The sequence below is a fragment of the Vitis vinifera genome, chromosome 4 (genome assembly GCF_030704535.1).
Source record: "Vitis vinifera cultivar Pinot Noir 40024 chromosome 4, ASM3070453v1".
Taxonomy (NCBI): domain Eukaryota; kingdom Viridiplantae; phylum Streptophyta; class Magnoliopsida; order Vitales; family Vitaceae; genus Vitis; species Vitis vinifera.
The window spans coordinates 16,865,160-16,885,903 of NC_081808.1; the positions used below are offsets into that span (position 1 = coordinate 16,865,160).

Sequence of the window (20,744 nt, forward strand, 5' to 3'; positions counted from 1 at the left end):
TACATCAAGCAAACCTAATTAAGGGAAAACCGTGAGTTTAGGAAACAATCCTAAACAATAGCAACCACTACTTTCCTAGAATATATCATAATATCTACTTTCCTAGAATATATCATAATATCTCAACATATATCATAATATCTACTTTCCTAGAATATATCATAATATCTCAACACCCTCCCTCAAGTTGGAGTATGAGTTCAAAAATGCCCAACTTGGCAAGAAGATAATCAAATTGTTTCTTTCCAAGAGCCTTTGTAAAAATATCCGCCAATTGTGTAACGGTAGGAACATATGACGGAGCAATCAAACCATCTGTTATCGCATCCCGAACAAAGTGACAATCAACCTCAATGTGTTTGGTGCGTTCATGAAATACTGGATTTTTGGCCATATGAAGGGCTGACTATCACAAAAGAGCTTGATTGCCTTTGGGTGGTGCACACCCAAGCTCAGAAGCAACCCCTTCAACCATTTGAGCTCACAAGTAACTGCTGCCATAGCTCGGTATTCCGCTTCTGCAGACGAGCGGGAAACTATGTGTTGCTTCTTTGTCTTCCAAGAAATAGGAGATTGTCCAAGAAACACAAGCCATCCGGACAAAGAGCGTCTAGTGACTGGACAAGCTGCCCAATCAGAATCACACCAACCCTGCAGGGACAAATCACTATCTGCACGTAACAAGATACCCTGACCTGGAGTACCTTTCAAATAACGAACGACTCTCAAAGCCGCCTCCCAATGCTCAATTCTAGGCTCCTGCATAAATTGAGATAATATATGAACCGAGTAGGCCAAATCTGGACGGGTCACTGCCAGATAAATGAGTCGACCTACTAATCTGCGATAGGACTCAGGGTTCGACATCAGCTCCCCATTTGCGAGTCCTAATCTGTGATTGTGCTCGATCGGGAAGCCACACGGCTTGGCTCCCAGTAATCCGGCCTCCGATACAATGTCAAGTGTGTACTTGCGTTGACACAAGAACAAACCAGCCGAACTCCTGGCCACCTCGATTCCGAGGAAATACTTCAAAATACCAAGATCTTTCATCTTAAAACAATCACTGAGATAGGCTTTAAAGGTCTTAAGTGCAGCGGAATCATTCCCAGAGATAATAAGATCGTCGATATACACTAGCACATTTATTTGAACATTGCCCTTAGTGTAAGTAAAAAGAGAATAATCAAAGTAGGATTGTAAGAAACCATATCCTTTAAGAGTCGTGACCAACTTGGCAAACCAACATCTCGGAGCCTGTTTCAACCCATAAAGTGATTTTCGTAACCTGCAAACCAAGTTCGGATCGGAACGCTCAAATCCTGGGGGTAGCTTCATATACACTTCCTCTTCAAGATCTCCATGCAAAAAGGCATTATGAACATCCATCTGATGAAGTTCCCAATTTTTCGAAGCCGCAATAGCCAAGAAAGCACGCACCGTAGTCATTTTGGCAACTGGAGAAAATGTCTCATGATAATCAATACCGGCTTCTTGATGATTCCCCAAAACTACTAATCTGGATTTGAGCCTTTCAATATCACCGTTTGAGAAGTACTTGGTTCTGTAAACCCACTGACTTCCCAAAGCACGCTTACCCTTTGGAAGAGGTTCAAGAGTCCACGTACCATTTTCCTCCAAAGCCCAAATCTCCTCATGCATTGACTTTTGCCAACCGACATCTTTCATAGCCTCTTTAAATGACTTAGGATCATTGCTCGAAATAATAGCTGCAAGAAACTTTCGATAATGTACAGAAAAATTGTCACAATTTATATAATGTGCTATGGGATAAGGAGTACCTGAGGGATGCTGTGGAGACGGAGTGGCGGGAGATGGACTTTCAGCAACCACCGTATGAGTAACAAAATCTCGTAATAGAACCGAAGGAAATTTATCCCTCATTCCCTTTCCCATAGGAGCAAACTGCCCATTGCTTGTATTGTCAAGCCCAAGTGAATCAAGCCCAACAGTAGGAACAACTGCCAGCCCAGGTGAAAGAGTAGCTGAAGAAGCCTCGGTGTGGGCCGGCCCACCCTCCCTCAAGCCCAGATCTAGATCGGCATCAAAATGGGGCACCTGATCTTGGTGGGCTTGGGGTTCAGGTTGGATGAGGTTGGGATTTTGTGTTTGGGCTTGTGGGTTAGGCAAATCAGCATCATCATCGACAAAATCAGCAAAATCACTATCAATTTCAACATTTACCGTAGGCACAATGTTTTCCGGAATAATATTTACAGCACCCGGGTTACCAAACGGAAAAACATCCTCAATAAACTTGACATCACGAGAAACAAATAATTCCTTGGTGTCCAAATCAAACAACTTCCACCCCTTCTTTCCAAACGGGTAACCCAAAAACACACATTTTCTACTTCTACTTGCAAATTTGTCACCTTTGGATTTTTGATCATGAGCAAAACTAAGACAACCAAAGGTGTGAATTGCCGCATATGAAGGAGGGGTGCCAAATAGGATTTCAAAAGGTGTTTTATTGTGTAACAAAGGAGAGGGAGTGCGGTTTATCAAATGAGCAGCGGCAAGAACACTTTCGCCCCAAAAATAAATAGGCAAATTTGCTTGAAAGCGTAATGCCCGCCCCACATTTAAAATATGCTTGTGTTTTCTCTCAACCCTCCTATTTTGTTGCGGAGTTTCCACACAAGAAGTTTGGAATAAAATGCCAGTTGCAGAAAAATAGTCAAGTAGGCACTTAAATTCCATACCATTATCACTTTGAACAACTTTCACTGTTTGAAAAAATTGTCGATCTACCATTGCAATAAAAGACATAAACATCCGAAAAACTTCTGTTTTATCGACCAACAAATAAATCCACACAGCTCTTGAGAAATCATCAACAATAGTCAAAAAATAACGAGCTCCACAAGAAGAGACATGTTTATAAGAGCCCCACAAATCACAATGTATTTTCTCAAAAATTCTAGTTGCCTTATTGTCACTTAAAGGAAATTTGTCTCTAGGATGCTTAGCACGAAAACATATTTCACAAGCTTTGTTTAAACTACCCTTAAGATTGCTAACTGGAGGAAGTAACTTCACTACTTTCTCTGAAGGATGTCCCATCCTTTTGTGCCACAACTCCAAAGTGGATACTGCGTTGTGGATAGAAACATGTTGTACCGAATCACCTTCAGCTCCACCGAAGTAGTTAAGTCCATCTCGCCTAACTCCCGTTCCAATCAGCTCCCTGGTGTGGTCCTGTATAGCACACATATAAGAGTTAAATTGGACAATACAATGTAAGTCATCAGTCAATTGTGAAACCGAAAGTAAATTACAATTGAGTTTCGACACATAAAGAACGTTTTGAAGAATGATGTTATTCGACAAACGAACGGAACCGGATTGGGTCGCAACAACAGATTCACCATTAGGAAGGCCAACCGGACACTCAAACAACGCTATAGTATCAAATAACCAAGATAAATCACCGGTCACGTGATGAGTTGCCCCGGTGTCAATGATCCATGACTTCGTGTCAAACTTACCATTCAACCTGTCGTCCGGAACTTGAGCATTACCAATTAAGCCCGCAAGAGCTTTCCATTGTTCGGGCAAAAAAAGTGAATTCATCTCCCTTTTAGGTGGCGGCAATGGTGGTTGTTCATTGTCGTTGGCCATTGTTTTATTGTGTGTGCATGTCAGCGCTCTGATACCATGTAAAGTGTGATTAAAGGGTCAAAGCTTAACCCTAATTGATATTCATCCAGTAAATATATAGTACATCAAGCAAACCTAATTAAGGGAAAACCGTGAGTTTAGGAAACAATCCTAAACAATAGCAACCACTACTTTCCTAGAATATATCATAATATCTCAACATATATCATAATATCTACTTTCCTAGAATATATCATAATATCTCAACAGGTGCCGACCCCACCACGATAAAAATACAAGAAATCATCTTCCATAGGAGAGCAGGCCCGTTATGCTTCCTATCAAGTGCAGCCTCGACAGTAATAGCTACTGCTATATTCCAAACCTGCTTTAACGCCCTTGCCTTCAATGTGGCTACGGAGACTATCAAGGTCATGATACCGCCGGCAGATCGGACATTGGCGGCGGATCCGACCACTGAAGCTAGGTGTTCGCAATCGGCGCCCATTGCCTCGGCCATCTCCACGCACTGGGCGGCGACAAGGGTGGCGGCAGAGATGACCGCCATGTCGGTCTTTGCCATCTGCTCGTCCACTCCGGCTCCGGAAGAGGCAGCTGTGGTGGCTGCTATTGCAGCGATGGCAGTCACCACTCCTGCGACAGAAACAGCGGCAGGGAACTGGGCATTCTGGGCTCTAGTCTCCTCTTTCTTCTTCTCTTTGCGTTCTTTAAGCCATCTGCCGACGAGGCTGCCCTCACAAGCATTAGGGGATCCGAATACATGATATAGCGACAGCATGAACAACGACATTAGGCGTGGTGTACCCTGCTCTTTCTTTAACCGGCTATGGTGGAATCTAGCATAAGCTTGATCAGGTTTTGGTGGGTTAACAACACTCCCTTCACATTATCGTCATTCTCCATGACTGACAAACATTCTCGTGGCGGACGATGCAAGTTCCATGCTTTCATATCTGTTTTCTGATTTTCAACTGTTTCCATTCCCTCTCTCTCTTCCAAGCATGAAGTGGAATGGGGGACAGAATGAGTAGGTTTTCGAAGCAATCTATGGCTTGAAGGTGAGTTTTAGTGGTTGAATGAGTAAGTGGGATTGAATAGAGATAGATATAGTGAGAGAAGCATGAGTCCGGTGTAAGTATGAGCCAGAAACAAGCATGATAGGCACGAATGATGCGTGTGACGGTATTTGGATTTGATGGAGAGGCATGGGTGATGAGAGAAGCATGGGTTCAGTGGGTGCGAAATATGGGCATGATTGGCTTGAGAGGTGCATGTGGTGATAGAGAGAGGAAGGGTGGTGATATGCATGGGTATTGGGGGTGATGGCTATGCATGTTGGGTAGGGTACAGGAGCATGGAAGGTTTGCGTGGGTATGAGGGCTAGGGTATACAAGCATGGAAAGTTTGCATGGGTATGAGAGGTGATGTAGTGAGAGAAAAGGTGGTGAGGGGCATAGAAGATGGCTGACATGGGTATGCATGGGGATGGGTATGAGAGAAACAGGTATATGTTGAAACAAAGGAGACCCAAGTGGGTGGTGGGTATGAAGGTTAGAAAATGGGTATGATAGTGGGCGTGGCCATGCAAAGGTCATGCAAAGGTGGGGGGGAATGGATTTGAAGCACAGTCATGGGTAGTGAGAGAGACACAGATTCGGTGGTGTTGTATATGGGTAGGATAGATGACAGGGGTGTACTGTGAGAGATGGGTCAGTGGCATCCCATTCTCATTGTTGCTTGTTTAAAAGGATGTTGCCCCTGAGGGTGCATCAGTGCATGGACACCTCCCATCTTGCTCATTGCTAGTTGCCGCTCATAGGCTCGAAGGTCGGTGGCTGAAAGACTTGGCAGAGGTGCAGCTGCAGATAGGAGGAGTGGGTTTGAACTTGTTCCTGGTGGAGTTGGCTTGCTACCCCATGAGCACATGATTGGTTTGCCACACAGAATTGACTGGGTATTTCCCATCCAAATAGCCAGAGAGGTCTCGATGTGGGTGTTGTATCTAACAAAACCAAAACCCCCATCTCGTTGAACCCGAACTTCCTCAATTACCCCAACGCCAAAGTATGAAAGTGACGATGGGGATCCAGCTGTGTCACCTCTGGAGCACACAAACAGTTGTATACTGAGGGTTGTTGTCAGGAGCCTCATCAGTTGCTGTCTCTTTACCATTTCCTGATGAACCATTGGTCAGCTCTACCACACCCTTGGCATCTGGACTTCATTTATCATCATTGAAACTAGCACCTTTAGTTGCCCAGTTACAACGTATATGTCAACTCCCAAGCCATTTTCTGGTTATGTCATTGATAGCACCTGGGCATCTTGCTGATTGCGGGAAGAAACAAATCCAAACCCTCTTAAACGCCCAGTCTTCTGATCCCACATAACCCTTGCATCCGAACAAATGGGAAAAACAGAAAAGCATGCAAACAATGTAGCATCAGTAACCTCAAGGCTGAGATCACCAACAAAAATATTGAAGTGACCTGATGTGCCTTCCCTTTGACCACTAGCATACGCCCAATTAACTTTAATGGGCTGCTTAAACAGATGACCATCGTCATACAAACTCTGCACAACAAAATGCAGAGAGCGCAGCAATGAAGAATGTTTCTGTTGTCCCCTTCAACTCATTTTCTGCTTGAACACTTTCTCCTCCTCTCATCCTCATATGACCTTTCTTCTTTCAAGGGTATCTTTTCTCTCAGAACCCATATAATGGACGAGATCCAGGAACAGAGGTGGCCTCAACAATGAAGGAAAAAAAAATGCAAGAAAACATAGCATAGAGGGAAACAAATAAAAAAAAAGGTCTTCAAAGGAAGATTCACATCACGAGTCATTAGTGAACCTTCTCATTAGGTGAGAAAAACAACATCAAATGCAAATATTGGCGGGGTTCTCAGGCATTTCATAATCACAATAGAAACAGAGCATATTAAGATTAACGATGGCAAGCATGAATTCAAGGTTATATCTCAACAAGCAACAATCCACCCCAAGCAAAACAACAAATATCCAAAATATCAACAAGAAAATGCTGGGGGATAGCAAGGAGCCGAATCAAACCATAAACTTGTTGCATTCATACCTGAGAGTACCCTTCTCCAGTAAATCTCTGTTCAGCTTCAAACGCCTTAAATCCACCTCCAATGCCAATGAATCTAATAAAACAATGAAGTTATCCTCCTCTACTCTCCAAGCATACAACTATCCCTCTCTCTCTCTCTCGAGTTATCTCTCAAAGTCACCCCTCTGCCCTCCCAAAATATCTCTGAAAAACCACCCAACCTCCGGCAGCCTCTTTTCTATTTTTTTTCCTCTGAAACTCCTCTCCAGAAAATCCCTGAAGCCCCCCCAACCTCCAGCCCGCAACCTCATCTGTCATTCCCCGAACAGATATCTCCTTCCCCCCTTTTTTCTTCCTTATTTCTGTCTTTCTCAGCAAGCTACTACCCGCTCTCCTGTTCACCGATCAGCAAGCATGTCTTCTTCAACCACCAGCATGGTCGTCCATGCTCCTTGCCGTGTCCATGCAGTTGGTGCTCAACATAAGGAGGTGGTCCCCTACTCGTCTAAGGTGTTGCCCGCTCCTCTAGGTGGTGAGAAAGCATCCTTCTCATGCCATATAAAAATCCCTCAAAAACATAACAACCTTTGGTTTTTTTTTTCTTTTTTTAAAAAAAGGGGGTCTACAATACCATTAAAAGTAAGAAAAAAATAATTTAGTTCAAATTTTTATTTAAAAGAAATGAACTAGTGATAAATCATCCTTTCTTATAAGAAAAACTACAATAAATTTGAAAACATTTTCTTGACTATTATGGTTTACAATTTTTTTTTTAAATTGTCCCATAATTATCTAAAACCCAATTTAAATTAATTGATTAAAAAGATGAAATAATCTTCATATTTGTAAATTTAATTTTTTTATGTTTTATTTGAAAATTAACTTATTTTTTTCTTATATAAATGTTTTTAATTATTTTAAGTATTTATAAATATGTTTTAAATAAAATAGTTATTTTTACAAAAAAAAAATAAAAACATTTTTATCAAAGTCAAAAAAATTATGAAGGGTTAGATTTTTAAAATCGGGTTTACCCTTTTAATCAAATTAAGTGTTACAAATCGACATCCAAAAGACATTTTGGAGTTACAGAAACAACCGATAAAAGTATAATCAAAATAGAAAAAATTTGAATGAAGCAGATTTGATATCCAAAAGTTGTGGTTCTTTTAACAAAATGTAGAACAATAGAGGATAAGACCCAAGGGCATAAGAAATTCATAAAATACGTGAAAGGCCTCATTTCCATACAAGTGTCTTATCCAACCTCTAGACTACGCAACGGCTTCCAATTCCACACGTTGCCGCTCTTTTTTCATCTTCTCTCTTCTTTCTTCCTCCTCTCCTTCTCTGCAACTATCAGGTTGGGTCGTTCTTCACTTCAGACAACGTCCAAAGGCCCAATTCCACAGTACTTCCACAGTTGCATCAGCACGCTCCCTAGCTTGTTCTGGGACTGTTTACTGATGGTGAACTCGAGGGGTTGTCTATGGTTGGTGGTTTGGCTCTGAATTTCAATTGGGTATGTTGTTGAAGGGTTTTATTTTTTCTGGGTGTGGGTCGGTGTGTGGTGAAGTGACTTGATCTTACATTGATTTTGGCTGCATTGCTTCCATTATTTTTTGCAATGTGGAAGTGGGAATCGGTGATTGTTTTAGTTTGGTTTTGCCCAAATTAATTTTCTTTTTGGGGAAATCTATGAATTGAGTTGAATTCTTGGTATTTTTTCACAAGATATATATAAATATTGGTGGCTAATTGAAGATTTGTGTGAGTGAAGTTTTTTTTAACAAAGTTACATACCAATGTGGGTTTATTTTGGCTGAACTTCTCCCATGTTTGATTGTTTCTAGCACAAATTCGTTTAATTTCTTTCTGCTAATTTGTAGTTCTGGGTCTGTCCATATTGATTTTGTTTTCGAGAAATTGGATTGCATTGTTGGGGCTTTTGAGGAGATATCACTTGCACAATTGTGATTTATTGCAAAAGTATATTGATAAGCTTGCTCTTAATTTGTAGTTTTGGTTAAGGCCAAATTGATTTTGTTGTTGAGAAAAGCTATGAATTTCGTTGAACTCTTGGGGTTTTTAAGGAGGTATTCCATAAATTTTGAGAAGTAATTAAAGAGCTATGTGTTTTCAAAATTATTACCAAGCATGCATGCCAATGTGGGTTTATTTAAAAATGTGAAGAGTAAAACACGGGGTTTGTCTTTTTTTAATCATATGCTAATTTTGGTTGAATGGCTGCCCTTTTTCTTATTGTGACTTGCTTCAATTCATTGAATTGCTGTTCTTTTCTTGTTTCTTTTTGCCCAAACTGGCTCTATTTTTTGAGAAAAACCATGAATTAGACCACATTCTTTGGGGTTGTGGTCATATTATTCTACAAATGCTTTGAATTGCGGAAATGCATTTATGCAGTAATGGTTTATTACATAAGTGCATTGAATTTCTTGCCCTTAAGTTCTAGTTTTGGGTAATACCCAAAATGATTTTGTTGTCTAAGGAAATCTATGAAATGGGGTTGCATTTGTAGGGTTGTTCTAGGAGACATTGTGCAAATTTTTGTCACAAAAACTGAATGAATTTTTTTCTGGAAAAACCTGATGATCTCTTTGATTTTGCTGTTAATGTGTTTCTATTTTCTTTTCCCTCTTTCTTTTCTTTAATTTTCTTACTTTAAGATCTGCAATATGCTTGGGGTTCTGAAAAGTCGCTCCCATCTAATATTATAAATCCATGGCTTTGGGGGGTTTTTAGAACTGATTTAATGGATTTAATCAGATCCAAGACTACATTTTCAAAATTCCTTTGAACACATTGTTTGAATTTGACATGTCAAATTCAAACTGCTCACTCCACACACACACACACACTCATAATGGTTGGTATGGATTTCTGAATAATGTGCTCCCCTTGTTGTTCCTCATATGCCAAAGATATTAATAGAAAGTCCTCCCAAATAATGTTTTCAAAATGCAAATTGTCTAAATTTGTGAATTGGTCTATGAATTACAACGTAAGTCTTGAAGAGGGAGTTCACAGTTGGCATAATTTTTGAAACTATACAATCATATTGATGAACCATGTGTGTTCCTTTTTGTATTGATATTGATCAGTCAATCTCTTATTTAATTGGCAAAGAAATGGAGACCCACTGGCATATTTGAGTGGTACTCAGGTTGCAGTAGAGAGACACACATTGAAATATGGCATTGGCAGCACATCCAACTTGTTTCTCCCATGATGAAAGTACCAGTTCATGTTGTGCATCATGGCTTAAAAGAGGTGAAAGGTTTCTGAGGAAGGGGCCTGTTCATGTTCATGGAGTAGTTATGGTCAAAGTTTCCTCCAAATGCAGAAGTTCCAGACATTCCAAGCTATTAAGATCTTACAGAAATTGTATTCAGGTGGAGTCCAAATATCCAAATTTTCTCTCACACAGAACACACAAGATTTCTCCAATGTGTGGCAGTAATAACATTATACCTGAGGTAGCTACAGAAAGATATCTTCTCCTGTTTTCATATTGCAAAGTTGCTTAGTTAATAATTAGAATCATCATTTTTATGTTCCTGGTGATTCTTCTTTTAAGGTAGAAGAGGTATTTGAATTTCCAGTTGCAACTGTATTGAATCTTTTAAAGAAATGGAGCCAGTTGCATTTCATGAAAGTAGTCGGTGTACTAGCTTGCACAATGTTGCTTATTCCTTCAGCCAATGCTGTTGATGCTCTCAAAACATGTACTTGCTTACTGAAGGAATGCAGGTATTCTCTTCACCCTGGTTCAAATGTTTTTCATATTACTTTGTGCTTGGGTAGAAAAATAATAGCTAGTGGCACTTCTCTACTGTTAGCCCATGCAATAAAAAACTTCCAATTTTCTCTTTTATACCAAAAAAGTGTTAGAACAGAATTTCACTCTATACACCTTTGTGTAGTTAATTTCTTAAAACAAACATCTGCACATTGGCAGGGAAGCATATTAAGGAAGTCCATTTTGTTAATCTACTTGTAGAATTTCCTGAAGCTCCGAGGCCACTTGTTGCTCAGTTGTGTTAATGCTGGTTGTATCCATCAAATAGAATTAAAGATATTCTTCTCAAAGAGTGAAAACAAAAATAAAAGGATTCAATTTCATTTACCCAATAAGGCTATTTATGCAAACAGATTTTCTTCAAAAATGCACCAAAAGAATATCCTAAGCAGATTCCTATTGCCCAAGGAAAAATTTCCCTTGATTAGATGAAAGTTATGAATTTATCCCAAAACCTGTCCAAATTGGTAGTCAAAACAGAGCTCATAATACCTGCATAGAGAACCTATGCACTCAAGAGACTACACTCATAAGAAACATCATAATTCTCCTTAAAATGCATTTCTGTGAGGTAAGTACTCCTTCCTACATCAGGTACTACTAAACCATATGACCAATCCCTTTTCGTAGGTTTCTATCTGAAATTTTTATAGGAAAGATCATAGAAATTGGTCTATTCCCTTAAGATTCCTAAAGAAGCTTCCCTGGAAGGCTTTAGCAATAGCAAGTTTATGAGGGCTGCAGAGAGATGTTCTGTACACTTTGCAAGAGACAAGCAAAGATCTTGGACACACAAGTGAGAAAGGCCTTCAAACTCTCACAAAGAAATAACTCCCAACCTGAAGTGTATTCTTTTAATTCATTGTGTACATTGTAATCTTGAAATGTATCATAGAGTTTCCTCCACATACACTTCTTAATTATGTTGTTGAAGAAGGGGAGCAAATCTCTACAAGACCCACCGCTACTACACCTTAACTAATATGGTTTGAAAGGATAAGCAAACTGTCAATTAGGTACATGACAAGTATATCATGTTTACTGATAGGGAAGAATTGCAAAATTTTTAAGGAGCTCAACTTCATGAAAAAGAGGGCAAGTGGAAGAAAGCTATGAAAAGTAAAATCAATCCATTCTTCTTCTTCTTCAAAATGAAATGGATATTCCTTTTCCAACAAAGATTTAATTTTCTCAAGGAACATGTGTTTCTCAGTGTTTAATGTGTACCTTGTGAGGGTTGGCTCTCATGGTTGTGGGAAAAACTTAATTCTGGAAGAATATCTTGGTGTGTATTGTATGAGAGTGATCTCTGGGGCATTAGGCTCTCTTTTTTGAGTTATTTTTGTGGTGGTTTCTTATTCAGAAGATAGAAATGTATATAAACTTGATTGCGATTTGTAGTGAGGTTCTGATGGAGAGTATTAGTCTGTGGATGGATCTCCTTTGTTGGGTGAACCATCTCAATCCTTGTGTTTGTGTTCTATAAATTTCCATTTTCATATTGATACATCTCTTCAATGGACTTAGACTAATTTTGCACAAAAATTGATATTTAGGACTCTTGGAATGCTAGCTAGTGGAATCTGAGCATCTGTGTCCTCTGGTGGAAAAAATACTGAAAAACCATCTGACTTGAATTATTGTGATTGCAAGAGTTGCCTAAATATTGGCATATGATAGAAGGAGAGACTAAAAGTCTGGTGGTACCTGCATATCTTTCTATTTCTTAAGTGAATGTGACCTTAAAATTCATTCTTCTCTATATAATTTTTATGTTCCATTATTTAAAAAAAAGTTCTTTCTTTTTTCCTGTCTCTCTAAATGATTCATATAGATCTGAAATTTAGTTTGACTTTCTACTTAATGGAACTCTGCCTCTTGCCAGGTTGGAACTCGCCAAGTGCATTGCAAACCCATCTTGCGCAGCCAATGTTGCTTGTCTCCAGACCTGCAACAACAGACCTGATGAGACTGAATGCCAGGTTAGTTCTGCATTTTTCTCTAAATGCATTGCTTATTTTTGTGCAAGATGGTTTCTGTCTTATAAATTTCTCCACCCTTTTACTTTTGCAGATTAAATGTGGAGACCTTTTTGAAAACAATGTGGTAGATGAATTCAACGAGTGTGCTGTCTCACGAAAGAAATGTGTGCCTAGAAAATCTGATATAGGAGAATTTCCTGTCCCAGACCCAGCTGTTCTTGTTAAGAACTTTAACATTGCAGATTTCAGTGGGAAGTGGTTCATAACTAGTGGCCTAAATCCTACATTTGATACTTTTGATTGCCAATTGCATGAATTCCACACAGAGTCCAACAAACTTGTGGGAAATTTGTCATGGCGAATACGAACTCCAGACGGTGGGTTTTTCACCCGATCAACAATGCAGAGATTTGTACAAGATCCAAACCAGCCTGGAATACTCTACAATCACGATAATGAGTATCTTCACTACCAGGATGACTGGTATCTCCTTCCTTCTCATTTTACTACTGCTTTCCATGCTCCTCTGTGATTATGCATCCACACACACACACACACACACACACATATATATATATATTAATTCTAATCCTTTTTGGTGGAAATAATGTTGGTCATGTAAAAAGATATGGTATTTTCAGATTATATTTGGGTTGCATTTATGAGTTCATGTCTCTTCATAAGAATGGATCCAATATTTTTTACCGTGGCCATTGTTGTTTTTTGGCAATGATGCTAGATGTCATTGTTCCAACTTCCAATTTGTTTTTCTCCATTTCTATTTCTTGTTAGTTTTGGGGCCATCATGGACTTGTTTGAAGTGTTTTTCCTTGACATCTTATGTGTTGAACTGTTAATTAAACAAAGCAAGATTTGATTGTTCAATTTTCATGCTTGCTAGTTTTTTCAGATCTAATAGGGCACAAGTTTGTGGGCTTCTTGCAGTGTATTGGTCTGATCTTTATTGTAATGCTGTGTGCATGTCAAATTGTGCTTGCTTTTTGTAGGATAGCATAGAGTAGTGCTCTTTGGGGCCTATTCTGCAACTTTTCTTTAATCATTGAACTTTGTGAAGAATCAATATTGACAAGATATTAACTGATAGTAAAACAGACACTCCTTTTGTGGATTCAAGAACCATTCATAGAGATCATTCAATATGCTTTCTCTGGATTTGCCCATTAGATTTCCAAACTTGTTTGTTCTTAGCATCTTGTGGCACTCTAAACTTTCCATCATGGATTACTTATGGTTAGATCCTTGTTATTTCTGTTTTATTTTTGTTACTTCTAGTAGCAGAAAAATTCACATTGCTAATTCCATTCTTTATGTAACTGCTACAAAAGGAGATACAAATGTGCTCCTGACCTTATAGATGGCTTTCTCTCATCCAACACAGGTTTAGGGCATGAATTTGGGTATATGCTTGAAAGGAAATGAGATTTCAATTGAAGAATAACCCAATATTGTGTAGGCACCAAAATTGGGTAGTGTATTCTGATTTCTCCCAATCCCATAAGCCAGTTATGACTATGGAAAGGATGGACGTCCTGTCCCATGTTGCTGAAGTAGGAGATTTGAACACTTAGATTTGTGACTGTTCATATCTAAAGGATTATTTCTGTAGTGAGTATTGTAGAATTGCCAAAGACTTGTGCTAATAGTTAATACCTAAAGTTGTGTCTGGGTACATGTGTCACCAATGAAGTCCTTATTAAGGTGGGTGGAAGTGTTAGTCAGCAGGATATATATTATTGGGTTCATTCCTTGATAAACCTTTCGAGGTATTTATTTTTATTTTATATTATTATTACTCTGGGTTCAAATACTCGTTAGAACTTTAGACTTGTTTTTCCATAAATGAGTTTGGACATGTCACATTGATTACTTGTGCAGGTATGTTTTGTCATCCAAGATAGAGAACAAACCAGATGACTACGTATTTGTATACTATCAGGGAAGGAATGATGCATGGGATGGATATGGCGGTGCTGTTGTGTACACAAGAAGTGCAACTTTGCCTGAAAGTATTGTACCAGAACTAGAAAAGGCGGCTAAAAGTGTAGGACGAGACTTCAACAAATTCATTAGAACAGACAATACTTGTGGGCCTGAGCCTCCTCTTGTTGAGAGACTTGAAAAGACTGTGGAGGAAGGAGAGAAGACAATTATAAGGGAGGTTGAAGAAATTGAAGGGGAGTTAGGGAAGACTGAAAAGACCTTTTTTGAAACATTGATGGAAGGATTTAAAGAGCTCAGAAAAGATGAGGAATACTTCTTAAAGGAATTGAGCAAAGAGGAGATGGATCTTTTGAGTGAACTAAAAATGGAAGCAAGCGAGGTAGAAAAGCTCTTTGGACGAGCACTGCCACTGAGGAAGCTAAGATAAAATTGAATTAAAGGAAATGAACTTATCCTTGATTTCCTGAAACCACAGTTTAATTCTTGTTTGACATGCATATACGTTATCCATCCATACTATAACTTTCACGGAGATGAAATCTAAAGTTTAATCTTTCTTGTTGATTCCTTTCTTATATGAAGATCATTGTTCAGGAAGAGCAAAAGCTACAGTTTCCTCTTCAGAAAGGGTTCCCCTCTTCCTGGTATTTGTGTTTTGTTTTATCCATTGATTTGTTCATAAAATTTGAGCTTGTCAAATCCATTTGTGGTTCATAATTGTGAATTTTGGAGGGGTCTAAACCATTTGTTGCCCATGATCTATGAACTGATGCTCATGTTTTTTGTTCTTTACAATGTATTCCTTTGCATTTCCTTTTTACTATACTCATCATTGCTACTCTGTGACATGCCCCATCTGGCTTCAGAGAAAAAGCAACATAAATTTACCAGTAAGTTGGAGAAAAGTGGGCCTCTGCTGAGCAAGATCTTTCCCTAAATAATTCTGATTCTCTGTTTTCTACCAATATGACTATTATGGTCCTATGGATAAATAGGAAAACATAAGTATGGGCATTTTAATGCACAAACCTCTTAAGAGGATTCTCGATATTTTTTTCTGTAGATTCACATTAACAGTAGATCACATTACCACAAGTGGTTACTGGTGGTGCAAATATATAATGCAAAGATACCAAGTGTTAGGAAGTGTACCAAGATTCCTATATATGCACTTGCATGGTACTTTCCTGTTTGGATTTGGAAGATAGTCTTGTTAACTGGGTTTCTTTATAGAAATAAGTTTCCTTAGTCACTAGTGAATTGCCTCCCTATATATTCCCAGGTCATGACTCAAAAAACCTGTTAGATGGAGATGAGCCTGTAACTGTACGAGGTACAATAGATGTTAGGAGCAGGGAATTGTTGGGTTTTTAGGGGCTTCTATCACCAGTCTTTTTTCCTCTTGCAATGTTCCCTATTACAAAGCGAAACATATCCTTCATTCACTCATATATGCAAGATTTTGTTGAACCACATCTCGATTAATTTACCTTTATGCTCCATTTGGATCCTGGAAAGTACTTGGAAAAGGAAAAAAATAAAAGAAAAAGGAAGAAATCTAAAAAATTCTGTTGAAATAATGCCAAAGTTAGGACTTTAATTTAGGAATAAAAAAGGAGAGATCATTTAGGATATTTCCTTATGATTTAGTTTCCTAATTTTAGGAGAGAATTAAGCTAGATTGATTGTTTCTTATTCAGTCATTTGTGTATATATATGTGTATGGTGTGTACCGATTCATTATCAATAAAGGAGTTCAGAAATTCTTCATGGTATCAGAGCCAGTTTTCTGAAACCCTAATCCCTTCTGGCCACCTCTTATTCAGGCCATCACTCATTCCGGCCAAATCTTTCTGGCCATATCTCAATCCGATCATCTCTCTCTCTCTCTCTCATTCCGGCCATCAGTCCCTGTTCTCAGAGCCAAGGGAGAAAACACTTTCCAGTCAGTCGAATAGTCGTCAGAAAACACTCACCGCCGGTAACTTTTCCGGCGAACTTTTCCGGCGAACTTTCCGGCGACGGTTTTTTTCTACACCGCAAGGAGCGCCTGGAGGAGATCTCCAATTTGTCCCAAAGCACCGGAACCAGAAACCCATCCACGCGCCGCCCACGCGCGTTTTTCCGGTCGGCGACTGCATCTCACGCGCCGGCGCGTGAGGGCGCGTGAGCCACTTTCCGGCGACGCGCTTCCTCCTCCAGGCTCGCCTGACGCCGACCAGCCACCCTTCCTACCTGTTTGTGCAATCCGAGCCCTGCACGTGCCTCTTTTGGGGTTCTTTTGCTTCCGCGGGCCCTCTGATCAGATTTTCCGGCGTCCTTCGGCTATTTTTTCTCAACTCCAGTCCCTGCACGTGCCTTGAAAAGTGTTCTTCTACCTTTCCGGTCCATGACAAAATACGGAATGGCATCATCACAAGTATCCAGCGTCACGTCACCAGAATCAGGGGGCAGATCTGAAATTCCAAACCTTGGTGGCAATGATTCCTCTCCTATTCTCATCACAGGACACAAATTAAATGGCCATAACTATTTACAGTGGTCACAATCTGTGTTGCTGTTCATTTGCGGTAAAGGAAAGGATGAGTACCTCACTGGAGAAGCAGTCATGCCAGAAACTACAGAACCCGGTTTCAGGAAGTGGAAGATTGAAAACAGCATGATCATGTCATGGCTTATCAATTCCATGAACAATGACATAGGCGAAAATTTCTTGCTGTTTGGGACTGCAAAGGACATATGGGATGCAGCCAAAGAAACTTACTCAAGTTCTGAAAATACTTCAGAACTGTTTCAGGTTGAATCAGCTCTACATGACTTCCGCCAAGGAGAGCAGTCAGTTACTCAGTATTACAACACACTCACAAGGTATTGGCAGCAACTTGACTTATTTGAGACTCACTCATGGAAATGTTCGGATGATGCAGCAACATACAGGCAAATTGTGGAACAAAAGAGACTGTTCAAGTTCTTCCTAGGACTAAACAGGGAATTGGATGATGTTAGAGGCCGAATCATGGGCATTAAACCCCTGCCAAGTCTCAGGGAGGCTTTTTCAGAGGTTAGACGTGAAGAAAGTAGAAAGAAAGTGATGATGGGATCAAAAGAGCAACCTGCCCCAACATTGGATGCCTCTGCCCTTGCGGCTCGGTCATTTAATAGTAGTGGTGGAGATCGTCAGAAACGGGATAGGCCTTGGTGTGATTATTGTAAGAAACCAGGCCATTATAAGGAGACTTGCTGGAAACTTCATGGCAAACCTGCTGATTGGAAACCAAAGCCACGGTTTGACAGAGATGGCAGAGCACACGTGGCTGCCAACTCTGAGAGCACCTCTGTTCCCGAGCCGAGTCCATTCAACAAAGAGCAGATGGAGATGCTACAGAAATTATTAAGCCAAGTTGGCAGTGGTAGTACTACCGGTGTAGCCTTCACTGCTAATCGAGGAGGAATGAGGCCGTGGATAGTAGACACAGGTGCTTCTGATCACATGACAGGAGATGCTGCCATTCTTCAAAATTACAAGCCAAGTAATGGTCATTCATCCGTCCATATTGCTGATGGTTCAAAGTCAAAAATTGCCGGGACAGGTTCTATAAAACTTACTAAAGACTTATATCTTGACTCTGTCCTCCATGTTCCAAACTTGGATTGCAATCTTTTGTCCATTAGCAAATTGGCTCATGATCTCCAATGTGTTACTAAATTCTATCCAAACTTGTGTGTTTTTCAGGACTTGAAATCGGGGAAGATGATTGGCAGTGCTGAACTGTGTTCCGGGCTCTACCTCCTTTCATGTGGCCAATTCTCCAACCAAGTCTCTCAAGCAAGTTGCGTACAGTCTCAGAGTATGTCAGAGTCTTTCAATTCTGTGTCAAATTCTAAGGTCAATAAAGATAGTGAGATTATAATGTTACACTATCGCCTTGGTCATCCTAGCTTTGTTTACCTTGCAAAATTGTTTCCCAGATTATTTATCAATAAAAATCCAGCATCTTATCACTGTGAAATTTGTCAGTTTGCAAAGCATACTCGAACAGTATATCCTCAAATCCCATACAAACCTTCGACTGTTTTCTCTCTAGTACATAGTGATGTGTGGGGTCCCTCCCGGATAAAAAATATTTCTGGCACTCGATGGTTTGTGACATTCGTTGATGATCATACTCGGGTAACATGGGTTTTCCTTATGAAAGAAAAGTCAGAGGTCGGGCACATTTTTCAAACCTTCAATCGTATGGTTCAAAATCAATTCAATTCCAAAATACAAGTCCTCAAGTCAGATAATGCAAAGGAATACTTTACTAGTAGTCTCAGTACTTATCTTCAAAATCATGGCATTATCCACATAAGTTCTTGCGTTGACACCCCACAACAAAATGGGGTGGCCGAACGCAAGAATAGACATCTCTTGGAGGTTGCCCGGTGCCTTATGTTTTCCTCTAATGTTCCAAACTATTTCTGGGGGGAAGCTATTCTCACAGCTACCTATTTGATTAACCGTATGCCATCCAGAGTGCTTACCTTTCAATCCCCACGTCAACTTTTCTTAAAACAGTTTCCTCACACCCATGCCGCCTCTTCTGATTTACCACTCAAAGTATTTGGTTGTACGGCATTCGTTCATGTGTATCCTCAAAATCGTAGCAAATTTGCTCCTCGAGCAAATAAGTGCATTTTTCTAGGGTATTCTCCAACCCAAAAAGGGTACAAATGCTATTCTCCAACCAACAAAAGATTTTACACCACCATGGACGTCTCTTTCTTTGAACATGTCTTCTTCTATCCCAAATCTCATGTTCAGGGGGAGAGCATGAATGAACATCAAGTTTGGGAGTCTTTTCTTGATGGTGTACTTTCTTTTCACTCAGAGTCACCAAATCCTTCCCAATTCGCGCCCACTGAGTTGTCCACACCCATGCCGCCATCAGTTCAGCCAGCCCAGCACACAAATGTTCCTTCTCCCGTGACCATCCAGTCTCCCATGCCTATTCAACCTATAGCCCCACAACTTGCTAATGAGAACTTACAAGTTTACATCAGGAGGAGGAAAAGACAGGAATTAGAGCACGGATCACAGTCAACATGTGGCCAATATATTGACTCCAATTCAAGTCTTCCTGAAGAGAACATAGGTGAGGATAGGGCTGGAGAGGTGTTAATTCCCAGCATTGATGATTCTACTTTGCCAATTGCATTGAGGAAGGGTGTTAGGAGATGTACAGATCATCCAATTGGGAATTATGTTACGTATGAAGGGTTATCACCATCTTACAGAGCATTTGCTACTTCTCTTGATGATACTCAGGTTCCCAACACAATACAAGAGGCATTAAAAATTTCAGAATGGAAGAAGGCAGTACAAGATGAGATTGATGCACTTGAGAAGAATGGGACGTGGACTATCACAGATTTGCCGGTTGGGAAGAGGCCTGTGGGGTGCAAGTGGATTTTCACCATAAAATACAAAGCAGATGGATCAGTCGAAAGATTCAAGGCTCGTTTGGTAGCTAGAGGGTTTACACAATCCTATGGGATAGACTATCAGGAGACTTTTGCTCCTGTTGCAAAACTGAACACTATCAGGATCCTTCTCTCATTGGCTGTCAATCAAGATTGGTGCTTGCAACAACTGGACATAAAAAATGCGTTTCTAAATGGGGACCTAGAAGAGGAAGTCTACATGGAAATACCACCTGGTTTCGAAGAAAGTATGGCAAAGAATCAGGTTTGCAAACTCCAAAAATCATTGTACGGCCTTAAACAATCTCCTCGAGCCTGGTTTGATAGATTCACAAAAGCAGTCCTGAAGCTGGGCTACAAGCAAGGTCAGGCTGATCATACTCTATTTGTCAAGAAATCTCATGCCGGGAAATTGGCCATATTGATAGTCTATGTCGATGATATTATTCTATCTGGAAATGATATGGGGGAGTTACAGAATTTGAAGAAGTATTTGTCAGAAGAGTTTGAAGTTAAAGACCTTGGAAATTTGAAATATTTCCTTGGTATGGAAGTGGCTAGATCAAGGAAAGGAATCGTAGTCTCTCAAAGAAAATACATACTCGATCTTCTTAAGGAGACCGGTATGCTTGGATGCAAACCAATTGATACTCCTATGGATAGTCAGAAGAAACTTGGTATCGAGAAAGAAAGTACACCGGTAGACAGGGGGAGATATCAGCGGCTTGTCGGGCGCTTGATTTATCTCTCACACACTCGGCCAGATATTGGCTTTGCAGTGAGTGCTGTAAGTCAATTC

The 20,744-nt window shown here is 40.0% G+C and overlaps 2 protein-coding genes and 1 pseudogene across 4 annotated transcripts; 1 reads left to right on the plus strand and 2 right to left on the minus strand.

The window, feature by feature from the left end:
• Window positions 1-3,877: 3,877 nt before the first annotated feature.
• On the minus strand, window positions 3,878-4,435 carry LOC104879117 (VAN3-binding protein-like). The gene has a single exon (XM_010650683.1). The coding sequence runs from the start codon at window positions 4,433-4,435 to the stop codon at window positions 3,878-3,880; it is 558 nt and encodes a 185-aa protein (XP_010648985.1).
• Window positions 4,436-5,355: 920 nt separating this feature from the next.
• On the minus strand, window positions 5,356-7,155 carry LOC100266532 (oligouridylate-binding protein 1B-like; annotated as a pseudogene).
• A 794-nt stretch (window positions 7,156-7,949) lies between these two features.
• On the plus strand, window positions 7,950-15,109 carry LOC100257865 (violaxanthin de-epoxidase, chloroplastic). 3 transcript variants are annotated; one of them, XM_010650662.3, is made up of 6 exons: window positions 7,950-8,240; window positions 9,841-10,215; window positions 10,317-10,489; window positions 12,424-12,520; window positions 12,612-13,003; window positions 14,417-15,109. In XM_010650662.3, the coding sequence occupies exons 2-6, from the start codon at window positions 9,931-9,933 to the stop codon at window positions 14,907-14,909; spliced, it is 1,440 nt and encodes a 479-aa protein (XP_010648964.1). In that variant the 5' UTR covers window positions 7,950-8,240; window positions 9,841-9,930; the 3' UTR covers window positions 14,910-15,109. The 3 variants fall into 3 exon arrangements, with proteins under 3 accessions (XP_010648964.1, XP_002267152.1, XP_010648965.1); XM_002267116.4 differs by having other exon boundaries at window positions 9,866-10,215; XM_010650663.3 differs by having other exon boundaries at window positions 9,903-10,215.
• The last annotated feature ends 5,635 nt before the right edge of the window (window positions 15,110-20,744 follow it).